At 37.7% G+C, this 24,901-nt stretch overlaps 3 protein-coding genes across 3 annotated transcripts; 1 reads left to right on the top strand and 2 right to left on the bottom strand.

The window, feature by feature from the left end:
• The first annotated feature begins 4,132 nt into the window (after positions 1-4,132).
• LOC147509493 (4-coumarate--CoA ligase-like 1) lies at positions 4,133-8,320 on the top strand. The gene is given in 7 exon segments (XM_086599230.1): positions 4,133-4,562; positions 5,108-5,689; positions 5,867-6,014; positions 6,017-6,064; positions 6,461-6,606; positions 7,166-7,233; positions 7,911-8,320. Coding segments are annotated over 7 exon segments (1,665 nt in total). The 5' UTR covers positions 4,133-4,148; the 3' UTR covers positions 8,170-8,320.
• Positions 8,321-21,238: 12,918 nt separating this feature from the next.
• On the bottom strand, positions 21,239-22,469 carry LOC147509492 (uncharacterized). Its single transcript, XM_086597833.1, has 3 exons — positions 22,236-22,469; positions 21,883-22,006; positions 21,239-21,768 (listed from the first exon to the last, which is right to left on the bottom strand). Exons 1-3 carry the CDS (start codon positions 22,467-22,469, stop codon positions 21,239-21,241), a joined length of 888 nt encoding a protein of 295 aa, XP_086453959.1.
• Positions 22,470-22,568: 99 nt separating this feature from the next.
• Positions 22,569-24,153, bottom strand: LOC147509491 (uncharacterized). The gene is made up of 4 exons (XM_086599229.1): positions 23,840-24,153; positions 23,643-23,756; positions 23,469-23,552; positions 22,569-23,378 (listed from the first exon to the last, which is right to left on the bottom strand). The coding sequence occupies exons 1-4, from the start codon at positions 24,102-24,104 to the stop codon at positions 23,254-23,256; spliced, it is 588 nt and encodes a 195-aa protein (XP_086455355.1). The 5' UTR covers positions 24,105-24,153; the 3' UTR covers positions 22,569-23,253.
• Positions 24,154-24,901: the final 748 nt, after the last annotated feature.

Below are 24,901 nucleotides of genomic sequence, written 5' to 3'. Positions count from 1 at the left end.
TCATGAGCAGACCGTTCCCAAGACACCGCAACAGAATAGAATACTAGAGAGAATGAATCGTATCATTGTAGAGAGGATGAGATGCATGCTATCTCACTCTAAGCTACCTAGAACCTACTGGGTAGAAGCAATGCGTACAGTGCATGTGATCAACCTATCGCCGTCAAAGCCTTTGAATAGTGATTATCCAAAGAGAGTATGGTCAGGCAGAGATGTTGATTATGGATATTTTAGGGTATTTGGGTGCAGGGCATTTGTGCATATTCCGAAGGATGAGAGATCCAAGCTTGATGAAAAGTTTGATGAGAGATCCAAACAGTGCATTTTTCTGGGTCATGGAGATGAAAAGTTTGGTTACAAACTCTATGATCCGATTAACAAGAAGGTAATCCGAAGTCGGGATGTTGTGTTCCTGGAAGACCAAACCATAGCAAACTTTGATGAGGGTGATAAGCTACAGGCTTTCACCAATGATCTTGTTGATTCAGAACAAAAAGTTCCTACTGTGGAACGTGCAGAAGGCATTGAGAATGCAGAAAATCATGAGTTTGAAGCTCATGATGAGAACCCTATTGCTCATGATGGGATGAAGTGCATGAACCACCACCAGAGCAAGCAGAAGTGCATCCTCCTGAGGCACCAGCAGATGGGGCAAGGAGGTCAGACAGAGAGAGACTAGCTTCAACCATGTATCCACCACATACGTATGTTTTACTATCTGATGGTGGAGAACATATGTACTATCAAGAGGCACTTGAAAGTACATACAAAGAGAAGTGGTTGAAGGTCATGCATGACGAGATGTATTCTTTGCATAAGAATCACACTTATGAGTTAGTTAAGAAGCCGCATGAGGACGAAAATTCTCAAAAATAAGTGGATCTACAAGGTCAAGCATGAGGAGAACAATCCACACCCAAGACACAAAGTTAAGCCTTATTGTGAAGGGATTTGGTCAAAGGAAAGGTATTGACTTTGATGAGATTTTCTCTCGTAGTGAAGATGATTTCTATCCGGGTGGTATTGGGTATAACCGCAAAGTATGAACCTAGAGGTTGAGCAACTAGATGTTAAGACAGTTTTTCTTCATGGAGACTTTAAAGAAGATGTCTACATTGACCAGCCAGAGGGTTTGAGGTCAAAGACAAGGATCACCTAGTATGCAAGCTGATAAAGAGCTTGTATGGGTTGAAGCAAGCACCGAGATAGTGGTACATAAAGTTTGATTCTTTTATAGCGAAACAAGGATACAAGAAGTCTGCTTCTGATCATTGTGTGTTTGTTTAGAAATTTCTAGACGGGGATTTCATAGTGCTTTTTGTCAGTATGTGAATGATATGTTGATAGTTGGCCCAAACATCAACAAGATATCCAAGTGAAGAAAGACTTGAGTAAGTCCTTTGAGATGAAGGATTTGTGTCAAGCAAAGCGGATACTTGGGATACCATCACTTTCGTGACGAAAAGAGTGGGAAGTTATGGCTTTCTCAAGAAAGCTACATTGGTAGGTGTTGAAAAGATTCAACATGGATCAAGCCGAAACCCGGTCCGGTTGTCCACTTGGTGGCCAGTTCCATGACCAAAGAGATGTATCCAAAGGGGTAAACATGAGCGAAATCGGATGGAAAAGATTCCTTATGCATCCATGATGGATAGCTTGATGTATGCAATGGTGTGTACAAGACTTGATATTACTTTCACCACAGGTTGTAATCGATTTCTGTCAAATCGGGGTAAAGGAGCATTGGGAAGGTGTTAAGTGGATATTGAGATATATTAAAGGCACTTCCAAATTGTGTTTGTGTTTTGGTGGAAATAAGCCCTTTACTTGAAGGCTACACCGATCACGCACATGGCGGTGATGTTGACTCGATGAAGTCCACCTCCCGTTATCCGGGTTACTTTGCAAAGGGAGCAATTTCTTGGCAATCAAAGTTGCAAAAGTGTGTTTCCCTCTCCACTTCTGGAAAGTATATTGCAACCACTAAGTGTTGCAAAGAGATGCTATGGATGAAGAGGTTCTTCGACGAACTAGGGCTAAAGCAGAAACAATTTGTAGTTCTATGTGACAGTTAGAGCGTCATCCATTTGAGCAAGAATCCGAGTTTTCATTCTAGATCCAAGCACATACACGTGCGTTATCATTGGATTAGAGAACTACTCGAAGACAAGTATTTGTGTATCGAGAAGATCCATACCGACAATAACGGGTCGGATATGATGGCGTACCAAAGTCTTCTTGAAAAGGTAAGTTTGATGTTTTTTCGCGTGTCTTCTTTTAATGGTAGCAGACTCCTCCTGTTGATTTGGAAATTGCATGGAGGTATCCCCCCTCCCCACTGTTTTGGGAGGGGAGATTGTTGGAGTTATCCCTCACATGAGGAGAAGAGGGGTTATGCTTGCGTGCATAAGCCTGAGCGTGACCCGCGCTTAGAATAGGCTTGCTCAAGGTGTGACCCCCACTCATGCCTTTGTCGACCTCCAGGCACTTCAACGTGACCCGCGCTCGACTTTGCCTTGGCCAAAGCGCGACCCGCGCCCATGCCTATTTTTCGGAGAATTCTATTTTTGTGGACCGCGAGTTTGCAATACAAGTTGGGATTTTTGGCAAAACCTAACTAAGTTAGAAGACATGAAAATACACAAGAACAGAGAGAGAAACCCAATCTTGAAAGTAATCAAGATTGAGAGATAACATTTACAGAGAGACAAGCATGTAAAGAGATAAGAGTGATCTAGTATGGTGAGAGATTGCAAAGAGTGATTGCAATATTTCTTCCCACTTTATAAAAGGATTAGCTCTTGTGGAAGTAGGCACCATTGACCGAACCACAATATATCTTTGTGTTGTGGTATGCTTTTATTGTTTTACATTATTATCTGTTAAATTGTTAATAGTTGTTTAGCGAGTTGGGCATGTTAGTTTGGTTGTAGGGAATATTGAGATTGTTGTCTGGAGTTGAATTGAGTCCAAATACGAGTTATCTGTGTAGTGGAGAATCGATTGGTATCGGTATTTAACCCCAACAAAAAGAGGCTAGACCTAGAAAGAAAAAAAAAAAAAAAAAAGTGTTATTAGAGTGAGGTATAACACCAAGCCAACAAAAACCACTATTTTCTTTTGACTTTTGCATTTCTACGTCTCTTGCTGTTACTCAGTTGCATCTTCTGTATTCAAACAAACCATTCAGGAGCATAGTAAAAGAGTACAAAAAACTGATTTTAATTTGATGTCTTTAATAGCGCACACCAAATTTTACTTGCTATTATTTAAGATACTTTATTATTTACGATACTTGTATACAGAAACTTACTTGTTAATGCGTTAATCAACCCTACAAATTAAGATAACTAAACAAGACAAATGAAATAAATGAAATGTAAAATCTGAGTCGAAACATCAACACTTCTTAATAAATGTTGCTGGTGAATATAAGAAAATGATGCCTTCTTTCTCACCACGCGTCCTTACTCCTTAGTTGCTAGTTGTTAATCGGCTGTACAAGACAGCTAGCTTGCTTGATTGATGTACTACTTTCATATGCAGCTCAAAAGTTAGTGTTGTTATAGTAAAATGGAATAATATCATGTGTAAGCTAGCACTCTGTAAAATGTACTTGAAAACTCCTCCAGGTTTGGATTGTTAAGGTAATATATTTGTTTCAAATATTTATGATAGCAATAATGTTCATCAAAAAATTGTGAGAATTCTCACAGTAATCATAAACGTCCTCAAGTGTACTTGTTCTGTTTCTAATTGCATTTAACTCAAGAAAGGATACTTGCAAGTTGCAATAACAGGTGTGAAATTAGTAGTTAAGACATGAACTTCTCGACCACCAAAAACTTCTCCATTAATCTTTACCAAATTGCTCAAAGCCTTTAATGTATTATTTCATTACTTAAAAAAGGTTCCTAATAAGAAGTAGATGCCGACTAACATGACTCAACCAACATCTACCTATCAAATATAGCCCATGTAACTCTCACCCCTTTGCTTAATCTTCTCTAACTCAACTCAGCATGCACAAACCATGACGGAACTTTGGGGTCAGTGTCTTATTCCTTTAAAACCCTTTCTCTATTCTCTTCTTATCCCATTCCAACACAATATAGCACTTCTCTAACTAAGCTAGCTATCTTGCCAAAATGGAAAACCAAATGCAAGTTGAAGCGGAAGAACATGTGTTCAGAAGCCAGTTTCCAGCTGTTCCTGTTCCAGACATGACACTACCAGAGTTTGTGCTCCATAACGCAGAGCTATATGCCGACAAGGTAGCGCTTGTTGAGACCGTAACTGGAAAGGAATACAAATACGGTGAAGTGATCAGAGACACTCGAAGGTTTTCCAAGGCATTAACGTCTCTCGGTCTTAGGAAGGGAAAAGTTGTGGTGGTTGTTCTCCCCAACGTGGCGGAATATCCTATTATTGCTCTTGGTATAATGGCTGCAGGGGGTGTTTTCTCAGGTGCAAATCCACAGGCTCATGCATCAGAAATAAAGAAACAAGTGGAGGATTCTGATGCAAAGTTGATCGTCACTAGCGGATCCATATATGAGAAGGTGATAATATTAAAAATTAATATTTGCAGGTTTTACTAGAATCTTTATCATCTACTATGAACGTAGTTTGACATCTTAAGAACCGGATTTCGATACCCTATACCTTGCAGCTTTTAGATTATGTGAAAATACTGCGTTACAGACTTACAGTATTCTCACGACCATTTCATGCTTAAATTATTAGTGACATGCCAATAACAATGCTTTAGTTCTTAAATTCACTATAAACGTCATGTAGGAACACCACGAAATAAATAGTAAATACTAGAAAAGGTGCTACTACTAATTGTGCATAAGCAGCAACAACATCTCCAAATTCTGTGTTTGACAACCTAACACTCAAGTATCTGCCTAACCCACACCACTCCAGTCATGTGGGAGAAACCTTGCATACCAATAAATGCTGCAGTGGATCATATTTAGTGGGCATCCGAGATATGCAAGCATGTGATATTATTAGTCTAAGCAAACATTTTCATGCTCTGCTGATAGTCGACGTACATTACAAAGAAAAGATCAATAATGATACGTCTTGAAATCCACAGGTGAAAGACTTAGAAGTTCCAGTCATAGTATTGGGCGAAGAACGCATTGAAAAGACCATTTCTTGGAATGATTTGCTAGACGCTGCAGATCATGCAGGAACAGCAGCGATCAATGAGACCGTTGACCAGAACGATATATGTGCCCTTCCATTCTCATCAGGAACCACAGGGACATCAAAGGGCGTTATGTTAACCCACAAGAACCTAGTAGCCAACCTCTGCTCCACACTATTCAGTGTTACCACTGATTTAATAGGGCAAGTAACAACGTTAGGCTTAATGCCATTTTTCCATATCTATGGCATCGCAGGAATATGTTGTGCTACACTTAGAAACAAAGGTAAGGTGGTGGTCATGGGAAGGTTTGAGCTTCGGACATTTTTGAATGCCTTAATTACACATGAGGTTACTTTCGCTCCAATTGTGCCACCAATTATGTTGGCATTGGTTAAAAACCCTGTCGTAGGGGAGTTTGACCTGACTCGACTCAAGCTCAGGGCCATCATGACTGCAGCAGCTCCCCTTGCACCAGAGCTCCTATCCTCTTTTGAATCAAAGTTCCCCGGCGTGCAGGTCCAAGAGGTAAAATGGATGGTGTTCAGTAGCAATGTAATCATATCTGATCCGAATAGCACAGCGCTCTAGATCTCAATGCCTGTCGCTCTGCTATTTGTTGTTCCTCTCACCCATGTTACTAGGAATTGTTTGTTCATTTGTTTTCTTGTTTTTCTACCAACACCAATTATACATTCCATGCAGGCATATGGACTAACTGAACACAGCTGCATTACACTTACTCATGGGGACCCCAGGCATAGTCACGGTGTAGCAAAGAAAAGCTCAGTTGGGTTCATCTTACCAAACCTCGAGATCAAGTTTATTGATCCCGACACAGGACGATCTCTCCCTAGAATATCCCTGGAGAAGTCTGTGTCAGAAGCCAATGTGTCATGCAAGGTACATTTACGCATTCATTACATTGTAGTATTGTACAACCAAAGTTATCTTGCGAATCCATAATCCATGGTTCTAAAAAATGACTCTGTCTAGCTGTGTCAGGACGACATTTGTGTGTCTAGGTGTGAAGTGTCCGAGAAACGGACCTACACAAATTACTGAATTGTGTTTGGATGTTACTGAATTCTATAGAAGACACAGTGGCCAACCAGCCAAATTTTTAAGAGAGTATCCTAGTTAGGCCAAGAGCGGTGGAGAAGTGGTCCTCACTTTCCTTTCCCCTTCAAATAAGTCCCACATATTTTTCTTATTATTCCTGCCATTGGAGTTACAAGTTCGAGATCATGGTTGTGTACTTCCATCATTGTCATTTTTTATCTCTACAATATTGCACAGGTTACTACAACAATAAGGAAGAAACTGATCGAACCATCGATGCCAAAGGTTGGCTCCATACTGGTGACATTGGGTACATTGATGACGATGGCGATGTCTTTATTGTGGATCGCATTAAGGAGTTGATTAAGTACAAAGGTTTCCAAGTAAGGCATTTTAATAATCAGACGTATAAAAATAGTTACTTTCCATCTGAAATAAGAACCTTCCAGATAAATGGAGATTGACTCATAATTATAAAGCTATAACAGAGTTGCTAATCAAGTTCAGACTATTTAATAGTAAATGTAGACACATCAATAGGACATGAATCATTTTGGTGCAGTGCTTGGTATAGTCATAATGAGGAAATGACTGCACACGAAGTTTGTGTCAACTACATTAAGCACAGACTGTTCTTAGACACAGAATTTCCTTCGAAAATCAAATCAAGGCGGTAGCTGAAATTCTATATTAACTGAAATGTTGATGTAATTCTGCACCGTCATGGATTTGTTTTGTAGAGGGTCTTTCTTCCCCAGACAAACAAATTCATGAAAACAATGTCCCAAAGATTGTCACTCCAAAGTGAATACAAGCAGCTACTGAGATAGTAATAAGAAAATTGTAAAGACTCATCTCTCCTCAGAGGCTGTGAGATCATTATTGAGCTAGTATATTTAACATTTAAGATGGATTGGTGTACTGATTCTTTTTGCGTAACAGGTAGCTCCTGCTGAGCTAGAGGCTATTCTTCTTACTCATCCCTCTGTTGAAGATGCCGCTGTTGTCCCGTAAGATTTGTTCTTTTGTTGTTGGATATATAGTCTCTACTTAGTGGTGGATGTCACCAGGGTCTTAAGTACCTAATATTGGAAGTTTAATTGTAATTCGCATCTGTTGGAAAATGGGAAATATATGGCTACGGTGGTGGCATTTCCGCCACGGGGCGTAACAGGTAGCTCCTTCTTACTCATCCCTCTGTTGAAGATGCCGCTGTTGTCCCGTAAGATTTGTTCTTTTTGTTGTTGGATATATTGTCTCAATAGATAGATGTACTTAGTGGTGGATGTCACCAGGGTCTTAAGTACCTAATATTGGAAGTTTAATTGTAATTCGCATCTGTTGGAAAATGGGAAATATATGGCTACGGTGGTGGCATTTCCGCCCAGGGGGTTCCGTAGCCATATATTTCCCATTTTTCAACAGCATCAGTTTTAATTGGCTCTGAAGGTGGACCTATACCAAAAATTAGTATCTTCTCAAATTCAGTTCTGATATATATTAACTGATAATTAAGATGCATTCTACATAATGATCATGTAGTTTTCAATCTTGTCCCAGACTTCCAGTATCGAAGTATATGAAACTGGATCTTTACTACATTAGTAACAACTTTTGAGTCTTATTTCGTCCATTTTAAGGTACACCTAAACTGAGGTCTTGGTTCTGGTTTTGAAATTTAATGCAGATTACCTGATGAAGAAGCTGGTGAAATACCAGTTGCCTTCGTGGTGATGAACAAAAATGCAAAGGAGAATGAAGAGGATATCATGAACTTTGTTGCCTCAAATGTAACTGCCTATAAAAGGGTGAGAGTGGTGCACTTTGTGGACACTATTCCAAAATCACCTTCGGGGAAGATTATGAGAAGGTACCTAAGGGATATGGTGGAGAAAAGGAAGGAGGCCAACAACTCCCAGAGTGGCGCACACTGTTGGAATGCCTGATATTGTACTCACCCTGGGATTCCTTCACTAATTAAGGACCTTACGTTCATTTATGTTTCTATTGCTATATATTTTTGTATTTAGAAAGCTGAAAGTTTATTTAGCCCTATGAACTAAATGCAACTATTTTATCTATAGCTGTCCTGACTCCTGAGTGAATAATCCTTGATTCACAGAGCGAAATCAGTTACTTCATGTACTTTATTAGAGACCAGTAAGTAGTTATTTGGGAAGATGCGATCCCAAAACACACGTAGAGATTTGAAATAGGGTAATTGCCTGAATCGGCCATGTTAAATCGACATTGTTCTCCAACCGGCCATGCCTTCTAATTTTGACTTTTTCAACGGGTTTTTGACACTTTTGCCCTTCCGTACAACATTTTTCTCCTCCTGCCACTCTCTCTCCTCTGCAACACACTCTCTCTCCTCTTGTACTTCTGATATTGATATGCACAGTGATAATTATCCGTTAGATTCTCTTAGCGATACGTACCAGCGATTAATGACCGTTGGATTTCAACCAAGTAAAAATGAAAACAAACATTAGCTATTGTGGGAATCGGAATCAGGAACCAGCAACTTATGAACCTACTATCAGCAATTTCAGGCTTGCTTTTGTTGTACGGACATGAAACAACGTTCACCTCAATTTTTGTGCCAAACTATAAAAGTGTTTACAAACCTCCAAAGCTTCCAGTTTTTTTATTTCATCTTCTTGGTTATCCACTCCTTCGTGATTTTGGTAAGGTTTTTCATGGAGGACAAGAACACAAATCTTGATAATGGATTTTTCTAAGGTTCATCTTCTTGATTATCCTCTCCCTCTACGGTTCTCATTGTTTATTGATATGTTTTGAACTTTGGTTTGTTGTCTTCAGTGTTGGTTTCTTTCTAGGTCGTCTTGGGTTTGTTACTACGTAGTAGTGTATAGAGTTTTTTAAGGTTTCCATAGTTGTGTTTACTATTTCCATGTTGATTTTGTTCTTGTTGCATGGAGTGAAGAAGTATGTAACAGGTGAGGTTAAATTGAGAGTGTTTTATGTGTATATTTTCTTAGAAGGATTCATGTGTCTTGTGGAAGGTTTGTCCAAGTGCATGAAATTGAGTTTTTATATGATGTACTTGATGAACAAGTCCCTTTCTAGATCGATGAAAAAATTGACTACTTGAATATGATTCAAAAGCAGAAGAAGATAGTTGAGCAGTCATTGTGGTTCCGCCAGGTTTTAGCAATGAAGACTCTTTGGATGCCACCATAAGCGACACTTACATATACCGTCAACAACTTGGGTTTGTTTTTACGTAGTAGTGTATAGAGTTTTTTTTTAAGGTTTCCATAGTTGTGTTTACTATTTCCATATTGATTTTGTTCTTTTTGCATGGAGTGAAGAAGTATGTAATAGGTGAGGTGAAATTGAGAGTGTTTGATGTGTATATTTTCTTAGAAGGATTCATGTGTCTTGTGGAAGGTTTGTCCAAGCGCATGAAATTGAGTTTTTGTATGATGTACTTGATGAACAAGTCCCTTTTTAGATCCATGAAAAAATTGACTACTTGAATATGATTCAAGGCATGATTCAAAAGCGTAAGAAAACAACCGAAAGATCCTTGTGGGGAGCTTGGATTGCCTTTTTCGGTCAGTATTCCGATTCAGGGTTTTAGCAAAGAAGACTCTATGGATGCCACCATGTTTACACTTACATGTACCAATCAAAGAACTTGGGTTTGTTTTTATGTAGTAGTGTATAGAGTTTTTTTAAGGTTTCCATAGTTGTGTTTACTATTTACATGTTGATTTTATTCTTTTTGCATGGAATGAAGAAGTATGTAACATGTGAGGTGAAATTGAGAGTGTTTGATGTGTATATTTTCTTAGAAGGATTCATATGTCTTGTGGAAGGTTTGTCCAAGCGTATGAAATTGAGTTTTTGTATGATGTACTTGATGAACAAGTCCCTTTCTAGATCTATGAAAAAATTGACTACTTGAATATGATTCAAGGCATGATTCAAAAGCAAAAGAAAAAAACTGAGAAGTCATTGTGGTGAGCTTGGTTTGCCTTTTCAGTCGCGGTTCTGCCAGGTTTTAGCAATGAAGACTCTGTGGATGCCACCATAAGCGACACTTACATGTACCGTCAGGAACTTGGGTTTGCTTTTACGTAGTAGTGTATAGAGTTTTTTTAAGGTTTCCATAGTTATATATGTTTACTATTTCCATGTTGATTTTGTTCTTTTTGCATTGAGTGAAGAAGTATGTAACAGGTGAGGTGAAATTGAGAGTGTTTGATGTGTATATTTTCTTAGAAGGATTCATGTGTCTTGTGGAAGGTTTGTCCAAGTGCATGAAATTGAGTTTTTGTATGATGTATTTGATGAACAAGTCCTTTTCTAGATCCATAAAAAAATTGACTACTTGAATATGATTCAAGGCATGATTCAAAAGCAGAATAAGACAACTAAGCAGTCATTGTGGTGAGCTTGGATTGCATTTTCAGTCGCGGTTCCGCCAGGTTTTAGCAATGAAGACTCTGTGTATGTCACCATAAGCGATACTTACATGTACCGTCAGCAACTTGGGTTTCTTTTGAAATCCCACTTCCACTTCACATATCACCTTATGGAGTTTTGGAAGTATGTTTCACTGTATAGGTTTGGGCTTGAATCGATGTAATGGTATTTTGTTGTTTGTGAAACGGCCGGTTCATTGTGCTTGAGTGTCAACACAGTAACTGTTAATGTTCATATGTTTTGTTTGTGATTATATCAGGGGTACCCTTATATCACTGTTGTTGTTTATGAGGAGATAATGAGACCCTAATAGAAATAAATATGTATGGAAACTTAATAAGAAGAAAAAAGAAAAAATGCATTTAGCATTCACAAAATATACAAGAACACAATTAAGACTATCAGGTTGGCTTTAATATACACCTATAACTTATGTACAAAATAGTATTATCCAATAACAAGTTAAACAAAAGTTAACTTTGATAAGTTTATTCAACCCTTTATTCAATATCAAGTAAAACAAAAGTGTAGCATTTAATCACATACTGAAGTTGAGAAGTAGTAACTAGCATCTCAGTGCCATATTTCACCATTGTTCGCACCCAACTCAATTACAAGCTTGTCCATAGTTCAATATTTAAAAAGTTTTCTTATAAAAATAGCCAAAATGTTAGGAAGTCCCACCCTTTGTAAAATGACCAGACTCAGAAGTTGTTGATAGGTAGTACATTACAATATGTCTGTACTAAGATAAACTGGTGAGATGAAAATCTACTTTGGGTGGGAAAAATCTTTGCCACATGTTAAGAACGATACGATAGCATTAATTATTCGCCGAACTATTGAAGAAATGATGGTTTTTTAACCTTTAACTGGCACGTGTCGGTAGTAATATGTTTGAGGGTATAAGGACGGTTTAGTGTTCATTTTCGGACCAAAAAAACCGCCCAAATTGAATACCTTGAATCCCTAATTTTCAGACCATTTCCAATCTTTCAAAAATGAGAAAGCTTAATTTGACTGTTCGTATGTCACTCGATAAAATGCATAAATTGTTCAAAACATTCACTACTGAAGAGAGGGAAGATTTTGAGAAGTCTTGCTTGGGGAAGTTTTTAAGCATTAACGAGAGAATGCACACCACTACTACGCTAGTATATGTTGTTTTGGGACACCAAGTAGGTAAACTTTGCTACCGAATCGGTAAGAAGGATTTGGTGTTTAAAAAAGTGATGTTGCTCTTTATAATGGGTCTTAGTGTGAAGCCGGTTTCTAATTCATTCTACACACGGCAGACATCAAGATCTCATCCCAATTTAGCAAAGGTTTTTAAAGGAACCACGGTTTCAAACATAAATATTGGAAGCTAGAAATTTGGCAAAATCAAGTGTTGGTGAAGAAAGTCAGAATGATGTGTTTAGGCTGACTAGGTTGTATATACTGTTGCAGGTTGTGCTTCCAGGATCTGCTAGGACAGTTGATGGGAGGTATATTGATCTGGCTGAGAATTTAAATGCATTTAACAGCTTTCCTTGGGGCCCACCTCTGTTTGAAATGTTGGAAGAGTCTTTGGAAGACATGTCTAATAACCTGGTGAGTGTTGGAAAGGATTCTTTCGCAGTTTATGGTTGTTTAATTTGTTTTGTTATTTGGGTATATCTTCACATCCCATCTCTTGGGGCTCGGAGACAAGTTGATGGTAGGTTCCCCAGAATAATACTAGGTTGGGTAAACTTACCTTCCAAAAACATACATCTACATACTTATAAGAAAAAGCTTCAGCCTCTTAAGGGGAAGGCAGTGGTGTTGGAAAGTCTAGATCTTTCTGAAGGAGAACTAAATGAAGAAGTGCTAAAGGATGCTTTGGGGCAACAGCCCATGCAAAGTGGTGCAGTAGTTTCAGGGACATACAATAATGAAGACATTTTCAAAGACAGACAAAAGTAATTAAAGGCCTTGTAAGTAATTTGTTTTCTTTATTGCGTTCAACAATGTTGCATGTTGTATCCTAGAATGATAATAGGGTACCCATGATAATATATGGATAACTAGTTTTTGACATTTGAAGTACTCATATAATCTTATAATGTTATAGAAGTTGTAATATGATAATGGAATTACAAATGTTGTTAGGACCCATGTTGTTATATGAAGCACTGATAATGTGTTGTTATGGAACTGCATGTTGCAGCATTGTTTCATATATGAGGCAGTAATATGTTATGGTACCATGAATAAGCTATTATTAAACAAGATAAGTCAACAACTACTATGTATAAATAGTGAAGTGGGATCTTGCATGTTGAACCTAGAATGATAATAGGGTACTGTCACACCCTGAATTTCGACAGAATTCGGAAAAACAATATTTGTTCCCGACTCTTCGATTTTCGAGGTGTGATGCACTCTCAACTTCCAAAAACCCATAAATAATTTAAATATGTGGATAATTAAAAACCAATAAAAATTTAAGATGAACAAAAGTCCTATTCATTTCAAAAATTCACAAATCTGATTAACTTACAAATCTCCTTTCAACAACTCTTTAATTATCATTACAATTGAAAATACAAATTACATTTGTCTCAACTAAAATCTATTACACCTTAAGGGAAAACAAACATATCCTAAATGCGACGCTAATGCAAACCACAAGCAAAGAACCAACCTTCTTCAACACTAAACCTATCAAGACTTATCAACTATGTTCATTTAATGAACACACCCGATAAGCAAACATGCAAATCGGTCCAAAGATTATAAACAATGCTTTGTGTGAGTAGCCCTAAAATATAATATATACTTATACATATATTTACACACTAAATAAGGCAGTTAGTTCCTCCAACCGGGCCTTTTAACCTCCAAATCTAATAATACAACATCCTTAAGTACAATAATTAAGGCAGATAGTTCCTCCACTGAGGCGCCTTAGCTTCCCAACAATAATACAAAGGCATTTAGTTCCTCCACCGAGGCGCCTTAGGTTCTAACTAAACTACTAACCAGCCAAGCATATTCTATACTTACCGCATTTCATGCTCAATTACAGAGTGGGTCGTCTCTGCACAAGTAATTAGTTTGACCCACCCTTGTGCAAAATCATATACAATTATATATTTAAAGATATATCATTAACCAACATATTACCATAATTATATTATTTAAGGTTTTCTTTGCGTGTCCCTAAAATCACGTCGTATCTATGTCTTACCTAGTTTTCTTGGCTACCACAATCGCTACCCAACGAACATGTATATCCACATGCCTCCCTCACATAATAAACCACTCCGTATGCGTAGTTACCCTAAGCGGGATATCGCGATACCGGGTAACCCTCACACGAAAAGCCATTATGTGAGTATCGCCACTATTCGGCATAAAATATCGCGCGTCTTGTTCTAATTTTGCAAACGGAATAATCAAGCCACTATTCGGCTACGCCAGAAGGGTCATTCAGATTCATTGAAATGCTAGAAGGGCCAATCAAATTACTTTCTTAATGGAAGGGCCATTTAGATTCACTGAAACGCCCGGAAGGCCAATCATATCACATACCCATCACAAGGGCCAAATCACATGAGTTGTGGTAGCTAGGTTCTAGGATTTTCGTTACGTAATTTATTCAGGTGTCATACATTTATATCTCATAATCATTCCACTATATCACGTGCAGGTCAAATACCTTATTGCACTAAACCACAATATTTAGAAATATCTCAATATATCTCATAACCACTTTCATTCTTTCACGTGCCAATATATTATTGCACTACGCCACAATCCTGTGGAAAATATCCACAAATACTCTACTACCTCCTAGTAGCATCTCACAGATAAAATAATAGAGCGTTTATACATTTATTTCTCCAAAACTATTGCATATAATATATATATACCAACATATTATATAATGTCATAATTGCTTCAAATGTATCGCATAACATTTTTATAATGTTTTAGAAATATTATATCTCCTAAAGTTTCTATCTCGTCACGTGTCAAAAATACACAACATCAACGTCAAATCTTTCTTAGATAATGACTGACCAATTATACAAGCTTTCGCAATATTCTATCATTGGACTTGTCCATACAATTTACAATATAAAATGTAGCACAATTCCACGACATTATCAAAAGTTCACAAAAGTCAAAGCCCCCAAAACACAAAACCCGAAAGTCAAACATTTAAAGACCCAATTGGACCCATTTTAAGTCATATGGACCAGTCCAAAAAAAAAAGAACTGGCCCAAACAAAAGAAATGAAACTGGCCCAAAACTTAAACCGAATCGCCCAAAACTAAATAATAAAATCTGGCCCAACAACTAATATAGAAACCGCCCAAAACAAAAATAGATTTTTGGCCCAAAGCCCAACCGAAATAGACTTGCACCGTGAGATGGGGAGCACCGATCTCTCTCTTTGTCATCTCCTTCCTAGCCAAGAGCCTAGTTTCCCAGCCACCACAAACCTCCACACACCACCCTATACAAACCCACCGAAATTGGTGAAGGTGAAAAATCCCACAACATTAATTAACAAAGAAACTCCCAATTTCCTGTTTTGAAATCACTCTCCAAATTATGGATCCGACCGCCATTAACGGTTTTTTCGAGCTTTGACAGCCCCTTTCCAACACCCATTCAAACAACAATAACCAAACCTCAACCCCTTTCTACCCCCAATCTCAAATCAACACAAAAACAACAATAACAGTTCACATTCATTTTACTGGCGATTTCTCTGAGCCGCCATTAACGCCCTTTCAAGCTCTAATAGTCCCCCGACATCACCCAAACATCAAACCAACAATCCACAATCAATATATACAACAATAGGAATTTAAAACCACAACAAAAAAAAAGAGTAAAACTATGAGGGACGATTTCTGTCTCCTGGGCTTGCGCCACCATTAACGGGCCCAATCAAGCTTCTTCGAAAGTTCAATTTCAATTTCTGATATTCAATAGAGTTTAATTTAATAATACGACACGACACCGAAAATAACAAGAGAATGAGTAGTAACAATGGACGGAAACATTGGACAGACAAATATGTATGTATACACGTAAAACTAAACTATAGGTTCGATGAAAAATAACAAAATAACTACTCACCTGTATCGCGAAAACGTATCTAGAATATGAAAGAAAACTGATTCCGTGCCAGCTAGAATACGCATGATCCGTGCTCCATTCTTCTTTGTTTTACTTGTCTAGTTCTAATGAAAAATTAGTTTTTTTCTTAAAAACCTCCATTTTTTAAAAAGCATCCCATTCTAAAGAATTCTACCATATTTTACTTTAAGAAACTTTCCATATTTTCTCCCATAAATTTCGGAATTATTCTCTCCTTGTTTCCTTATTAATACAATCTCTACACGTTATTTTAAAACTTAAAAACTTTCCTATTAAATCCTTTTCAAACCAAACAAACTATTTTCCCTCTTTTTTTCCAAAAAGTCAAGCATACATATTCACTCCACTTAACTTAAGACTTAGTCAATATAATATTACTATTATTATTATTATTTTGTAAAATAATTAATTTTGGACATTTAATAAAATGAGGGTGTTACAGGTACCCATGAAAATATATGGGTAACCAGTTTTTGACATTTGAAGTACTCATATAATCTTAAAATGTTATAGAAAGTTGTAATATGATATGAGTACCCTATTATATAGTCTTGAATTGGAATTGCAAATGTTGTTAGGACCCATGTTGTTATATGAAGCACTGATAATGTGTTGTTATGGAACTGTATGTTACAACATTGTTTCATATATGAGGCAGTAATATGTTAATGTACTATGAGTGAGCTATTGTAAGACATGATATGTCAGCCACTACAATGTATCTGTAGTGGTTTACAAAAAGTAAAGTGGGATCTTGCATGTTGATCCCAGAATAATAATAGGGTACCTATGATAATATATGGGTAACCAATATTTTACATTTGAAGTACTCATATAATCTTAAAATTTTATAGAAAGTTGTAATATAATATGGGTACAGTCTTGAATTAGAATTGCAAATGTTGTGTGGACCCATGTTGTTATATGAAGCACTAATAATGTGTTGTTATGGAACCGCATGTTGCAAAGATTGTTTCATATATGAGGCAAATATGTTAATGTACCATGAGTGAGCTATTGTTAGACATGATATGTCACCACTACAATACATCCAGAGTGGTTTTACAAATAGTGAAGTGGGATCTTACTTATATTCTTTGTTATGTGCTCTGATTAATCTAAAGCATGTCAGTAAAGAGGTTAGGGTTGTTGGGGATATACTCCAGAGTGAAATAAGGACTGACATGGAAACAATAATTCAAGAGATTGCTTATGGTGGGATGAAAGGTGGTATGGAAAGTTCATAGGTTGAGGTTATGAAAGGGCCTGGAACAAGGAGCAAAAGTTTAGAGGTTAAGGTTATGAAAGGAGCTACAACTAGAAGCCCAAGCCCAAGAAAGCCAAGCAATGTAGGTGCTGATGCTAAACCGAAAACACCAACAAGGTCTTCCCAGAAGAAGTCTACCCCAAAGAAGTCTTCCCAAAAAAGGTTCACTCAAAACCTAAGAAAGGGAGTTCATCTGCTTCTAAGAAAGTTACCTTTGAGGTTTCTCCTAGTTCCTCATCTAAAATAAAAATAGCATTGGACAAGGATCAAAGCCTCGAAGTTGTGGGAGATACTTCAATACCTGCTCAGATTGAAAGAAAGAAAAGGAAAGTGGTCAAAGTTTGTGGTACTCGAGTTCAGCCATCAAAGGCCAGCAAAAATGAGGCTATAAAGGCTAGTGAGAGGCAAACTTGAAGAAAAAATATCAAATCAATGAGAGAACAAGAGAAAGGGAGCTGAAGCTTAAGGAAGCTGAGACACCCAAACAAAGAAGGAAGTTGATTCAGGTTGAGTCAGATGAAGATGAAGATGTTTCACAGAAACAAAGAGGGCAAAATGATTTCGAGTCAATTGCTGCAAGTGCTTTGCAAGAGATTAGTGAGGTCATACCCAAGGGGACATACCAAGAACATAGTGTGGAGCTGGAGGAGGACCTGGTGGGGGGTACAGACTGCTATAGTATCTTATGCCGAATCTTCAATGCTTGATCATGTTCCCTTTTACTCTCCTTTGTCTTCTACTTTTGTCCCTCCTCCTGGGGATCTTGATGGGGAATCATATCCTTTGGCTTTAGTTTTAGTCCTTCCTCCTGGTGATCTTGATGGGGAAGCAATCCTGAATAGAGAAATGGAAAAATTCAGTTTTGTTTCTCTATTGGCTGGAAGTCTCAGAGCTCCCGACATAATCAGATTGCCCCTATCACCATCAGAAGGAGTAAGCACTGAACATGATGTGGCAGTTGTAGATGATGACCAGAACACTGTGGGTCAGCATGATGCTGGTGATGTGGAGGACCCTGATGTGGTACTCATTCACACTTGGATGGAGAAGGAAATGGATTAGAAAAGTGCAAGAGAGTGGCCGTAGAAGAAGGAGGAGGGAGAAAAAACTGGGAAATGATTGTGACTCATTAATCAAGGTTGCTCTGTCATCAACCTTTTACAAGAAAACAACTACCACAGGTGAGGTAAATGTTGTCAATTATTACTGGAGAAAGTGCAGTAGGAAGAAGGATCAACAGAGCTCTCCATATATGAGAGTTTTTAGGTATAATCAAGTTATTTCAGTGCATAATTTTCATTCGTTACATAGAAGATAATGGGTGGATGGTGAGGTAATGAATCTACCATTAGTAATTTGCTTTAAAACTATCAGCAACTTGGTATTAATGTGCAAAGTAAACTACTACAGAAAGTTAATTGTTACTAATTCATATTTGATTCTTTTATAGGTTCTCAGCTTATATGTCAAGCTATTGATAAGGTGGTATAAGCAGCACTATAAAGAACATGTCATTCCAGAAGATGAAGTGTATACTATTGTGGAGGATGTTTACTTTGTTGTGAGTTCTCTATACTTTAATACTAAGTTTCTGTTGAAGCTTACTCACTAATCTTACTTAAGTTTGATAAGCTTAATCATCACTTTGTGGATGTAGAAATTCATGATAAGAGAGTATGGGATATTCAAGAATAAACTACAAGACCCAAGTTTTCGAGCTGCAAGCCTAGAGGAAAGATTGGTTAATGGTTTGTACCATACAGATGAAATTGGTTAATGGTTTGAAGGAAGGATTAGAAATCAACCGCACCCAGTACAGGGTAAAGGAGTAATTGTACCTCTTCAAGTTCATGGTAGTCACTGGATTGTTGATGTCTTTAACTTTAAAGAGATGAAAGTGTGCACCTATGATTCTCTTGGTGGAAACCAAATTTCTGATGAACAACTAGCTTTGGAGAGAATGATTCCTTATGTGCTCAGGTGTGTTGATCCAAGCTCTACTGTTGATTTGAACACACCATGGACTCATGAATTTGTTAGTGTCACACAACAACCAGATTCCAACAGCTGTGGGTTATATTGCCTTGCCTTTATTGATAGTCTTCTTAGAGGTGTTCCCGGTAGGTAAAACAATAGGGTTAGATAGACTTACCCCCATTACTAGTTGCCAATTAGTGTTACCCCCATTTTTCAAAAATATTAGTGATACCCCCATTTGTAAGATCCAACGGTCCGATTTCTTCATCCTGAAAAAAAAAATTCATCTCAGAGCCGTTGGATCTTGCAATTGGGAGGGTATCACTAATATTTTTAAAAATGGGGTAAGTCTAACTAACCCTAAACAATATTGACATGCAACCATTTAGAATGTGGCTGAGGATTGGAATGGACATTATATCCTGTGGATTAAATCCAGATGAAGTGGCTAAAAAGATAAAAGAATTTGAACAGAGGTTGATAGAAGAAAGTCTGCAAGTAGATAACCAAGTGTCCAAGGATGTAGCAGCTACTGGGACAGAGGTACTGAAGCAAGTTGACATTGGCATAGAGCCCAAGGATGCTAAAGCAACTACTGAGATAAAGGATGTTGAAGCTAGAAGTAAGCAAGTGGACAAAGATGTTGAACCTGCTACTTTGAACCAAGTGGAGACGGAGCAATGCCAACAAAAGGAAGCAGATGCAATTGCAAGTGACCAACTCAAGGAGGATGTTGAACTTGCTACTGAGTTGGTCCAAGTGGAGACTGAGCAATGCCAACAGAGTGAAGCAGATGCAGCAGGAAGTGACCAAGTGAATGAGGATGTTGAACTTGCTAATGAGTTGGTCCAAGTGGAGGCTAACCAATGCCAACAGAGTGCAGCAGATACAGCTGAAAGTGATCAAGTCAAGGAGGATGCTGAAGCTGGTACTGAGGACCAACTCCATGTTGAACCTTCTAATAAGTACGTTGGTCCAAGTGGAGGCTAACCAATGCCAACAGAGTGCAGCTGGAAGTGACCAAGTCAAGGAGGATGCTGAAGCTGCTACTGAGGACCAACTCAACATTGACCCAGATGAAGAGACTCATGATGACACAGCTGGAAGCCAGGTACAGCTGCAGGATGCAGAAAACAACAAAGGTAAGGATGCTGAAGATGGGTCTGCTGACCAGCAGGAGAAAATAGCTGAAGACAAGAACTAGGGGACATCGAAATTCTCTCATTTTCAGATGTTTGTTATTATTTTGGAACTTATGTGTCTAATCTTGTAGTACTCCATTTTGACAAACATAATATTTTGTAGGGGTTTGAAGTCAGTGGTTTGTTTAGATAACAGCCCTAGATAACGTCTCTAATTTTCAAGTTACAATCCTAAGTGTTTCAATTGTGCCGTTAATTTTAACCCTTAATTTTATAGTATTTGTTTTTTTTTTGCTACCTTACATATTAATAACTTCAATAGAAAAAACACCTGCAAGTATAAACAACAAAATACCATTACATTGATTCCCAAATAACTTACATAGTCATTGAAAGGCCCAAGAAAATCCAAATAACATTACAAGATTAGTTCTTGACAATTTTATATTTAAAATTCGGCCGAAGTGGTTAATTCAAATGTTGTCTTCGTTGGTAAAATAAGCCGGAACCCACCCCACTGAAAAGTCAATCCAAGCAGCATCATCTGTCGCATTAGGGTAGGTTGCTCTGTTGTGTCCAAGGGCACCACAACGGCTGCACCTTCTCCTTTGCACTGGCACACCCTCCTCTTTAGAACGTTTCCTCTTCTTTTGGGGCCTGCCAGGCATTACCTCATTTGTGGGAGGATGAACCATGATGTTGTAACTTCCACAATGCCACTGTTCTTTGCCCTTCATCAGTGTCCAATTCTCTTGATAGGTATCCATCATCGTTTTCTTTGAATAGCACGGCAGGTAGAAGTCATATACACAGAACCGACCATCATTAATGGCCTTCATTGCATGGTTGCAAGGAATACCAACTTGTTGAAAAAAACCAAATGTACAATATTTTTTTAGTAGGTCAACTATCAGATCCGGTATTCTACGGTAACCAAGTATAATGTATCTCACTAACCCTTATTGTAGTGACGGCATAACATATGAGAGGAAATGATTACATCCTCGGTGATTTTGTCGGCTTTGTCTTCAACTTTCGAGCCATGACCGATAGTCATAAAAGTGCCTCATAATGTTCATTCGAATACCATTTAGCATAGATGTAATTGGCATAGCTCGCTCAGGCATAATTATCTTATTCCAACTCTCGATATGATTTGTATAACAAATTACATACCTTCTCATTTCAGCATAGGCAAATGACCACTGTTCCTTCGGAATCTTTATTATTTTTGCGTAACATTTACTATCACTACACCAAATACGACACATGATTCTCACAAAGTCAGCTTTATCATAAGTTTCTACTGCGGCCTTAACTCTCCCTTTGGTGTCTTCTTTGCTAACATTGTTGGAGATATGTTGTGCATAAAAGCAATGGTACACATTTGGAAGGATTTTTGGCACTGCCTGGAGAATGTTTGTATGCCTATCTGATAATAGAACAAACTTATCTGTAGGACCAACTACAACATCTCTGAGTTTTTGAAGAAACCAATCCCAATGTTCATTATTTTCTTTTGGGACTACACCAACTGCAATTGGAAAGCAATGACTACCTTCATCAACAGAAAGAGCAGTTAGAATGACAGTTCATGAAAGTTCCATCGATCATAATCAACGGACGAAGACACCTTCTGTAGGCACGAACAATTACGCCATAGCTCACAAACAAACGCGAGCAAACCTGTGCTCGCTTGTTGTTATTATATTAGTGTGGCAATCTGGATCAATTTTCTTCAGTTCTTTAAAATAAACTGGCAGCATCTGGTATGATTGACTGAAGCTACCCCTTATCTACATGTGCACAAAATACACCAGCTCAGGTTACATATGCCTACCAGTTACACACCATGACAGATACAAGTTAATCAAAAACAACAACCATGTTCTTCATAGCATACTATAAAGAATAATTCGGTGTACAACTAGATATTCTTCATAGTATACCCTAAACATAAATTGTACTAAGACATTACATATTGCTACTAGTTATCCTTATAGTTGCTGACAGTTACAATAGTACTCTGGCCTTTTCTAACGCAATTTCTCTAGCCCTCCACACAACTTTATATGTCACATCAGTTAGTTGTGAGTGTTTCACCTCCAACTGAAGGTTCTTTGCAGTCAGTTCTTCATTGTCCTTAAGCTTGGACATAACAATTTCTGAAACCCACTTTGCGTCTGCTTGTGAATTTTTTGAAACAGCCTTATCTTGTGCACAAGTGTGTGCATCTCTAAAAGTTATAACCACCCACATATCGGACCCATTCGCGGGTTTTTGCATACAAATGAAATGGACAGTTAGTTGCCTTACACTTGATTACCAACTTTTGGGAGGTAGTATTGCAACGACGTAAATCAAACATATGTGCAATTGCGTAAGATTTTATGTCCTTCACAAGATCATCTCGAGACTCGAGTGGTGTAATACTGACCTACTTTAGGGGGTACAAACTTCAACCCCTCATTACAAGGATTTACAACCTCACTTTGGTTCGTAGTGGTTTTCGGACTATAAGAGCCACACAAAGGATCATATACTTGATGTAAGTCTTCAGAATTCAGATCTTTAGCACCAATAACCCTAGCATCAACCATTCCCTCCAATTCGAAATCAAATCAATCTAACCTTTCTCATCGCGCCATCATTCACAACTGTCATAGGTGTGTCCCCCCACAAATACTCTTGACTTCGATTCGGAGTCGACCATATATCGCCATCATCATGATCGTATTCTTCAACTTGATCATCTTCATCATCTTCAACTACCACAACTTCACCCGCAACAGCATCATCATATTCATTTTGAAATTCAACATCCTCATTACTTCAAGAACTGCCGATTATGTTTTCTTGAGGAATGTCAGTTGTATCAACTAAATCATTTAGTATTTGAACTTCATCTTCATATTCATTTTGAAATTCAACCCCCTCATTACTTCGAGAACTGCCGATTATATTTTCTTTAGGAATGTTAGATGTATCAACTAAATCATTTAGTATTTGAACTTCATCTTCATTTTGAAATTCAACCTCCTCATTACTTCAGGGGACTCGCAATTATGTATTCTTCAGGAATGTCAGTTGTATCTCCATATGGATTTTGAGAATCAAACTCTTCATAGTCTGGTTGATCAGCATCTTCAATACCAGTGGGATCATCCTCTACATTATAATAGGTCAACCATTAGTGCATGGACTATCAAATGACTCAAACTATAATTATCCCCTCAGTAATGTTTATATCTTGCTCACCTTCAATGACAATTGGAAGAGGTATCCTTTCTTCTATTGATTTGCAACTACCAACTGCACTTGAGCTTCCCTTTGGGAACAAATCTAAAATGGTTACTAAATGTGAGTAATTGAACAGACATTTATGCGTAACTAACATATTTACAGGTGTACTACTTGTTCCCCGTCCCTCACCTGCCATGACCTTTTCGAACGTCTCCAAGCTGTGTGGGACATTTTCAACGACATTTTCATTTTCCACATCTTTCAATCGATAAGTTGCAGTTGAAGGTTGTTCTAGCAGACTGTCTGGGGAACACAGCGTTTATAACCGTCAGCAACCAAACCATTTACTGGAACTAAGAATAACTAAAATAAAATTAGTGATTTACCTATTGGTTCGTCCACAAGTTTAAATTGATTGAAAGAATATTTCTGTCGAGCTAGCACTTTTTCTTTCAAAAAAAATTGTTTCCTTGGAGAATCAGTAATTAGAATTTCTTCATTGAATTTCTTCTTAATACAATGTTCTCCACCACTTGATCTAGGACAAGCACTCTTTAGCAGCAGAGAAGGTTTAAACGGCTCACTACAAACTTGTTTCTTCTTCGTACTAGGAATTCCATAACTTGATCCAGGACTTGCACTTCTAACCATTTCTTGTTTAAATAGCTCACTACTAACCGGTTTATTCTGCACTCTAGGTTGTCCACCACCTTTTCGGGAGTAACACTATCTGCTTTAAAAACAAATCAGTCTGAGACTTTTTGGTCTTCACAGTAGGTTGTCCAGGACTTGATCTTCTAATTTGTCCTGCTCCCATACCACATGGTATGATGATGATTGCTTCATTGATAACCCAAACTTTCATTGCTTTCGTTGGAGTCTTCTTCTGCTTCTTAATCATGTTCAAGTAGTCGGTTTCTTCATCGATTCTACAAGGGGATTTGTTCATCAAATACCTAACAGAAAAACTCAATCATATGTGCGATGACACAATTGTAAGACCCCTATTTTATATTTACATTATCTCAAGCAGAATAATATTTAATATTTTTGTATTTGATCAGATTTTTCCGGGTCAACGTGCTAGCGTGTGAAATACCTAATAATAATTTCGAATAATGTTAATAAATGAAACTAGTATTTGAATTTTGAATGTGGGTAATTTATCTTTAATTTTTGGAAAGCTTTAAATAAAAAGGAAACAAGTTATTAACCTAAGTAACATATATATAATCCTTTTAATAGAAATAATATTTCCATAGTTAGGATATAAGAATATTTAGTAATTTGGAAGTTAAGGAGAATATAGGTTGTCTTCGTAGGAACTTGTTTTTCTGGAAAAACCTCACACAACACACACAAGCCAACAGCGGAGAAGAACACGGATTTCGCGAGCTAGCTGGGATTGGATCTTTCATTATTTTCGTCGATATTTTCTGTTGCTGTTA

Source organism: Coptis chinensis, chromosome 3, assembly GCF_015680905.1.
Source record: "Coptis chinensis isolate HL-2020 chromosome 3, ASM1568090v1, whole genome shotgun sequence".
NCBI classification, from domain to species: Eukaryota; Viridiplantae; Streptophyta; class Magnoliopsida; order Ranunculales; family Ranunculaceae; genus Coptis; species Coptis chinensis.
Note: the sequence above shows the minus strand (reverse complement) of the source record. Positions and strands in the feature narration are given on the sequence as shown.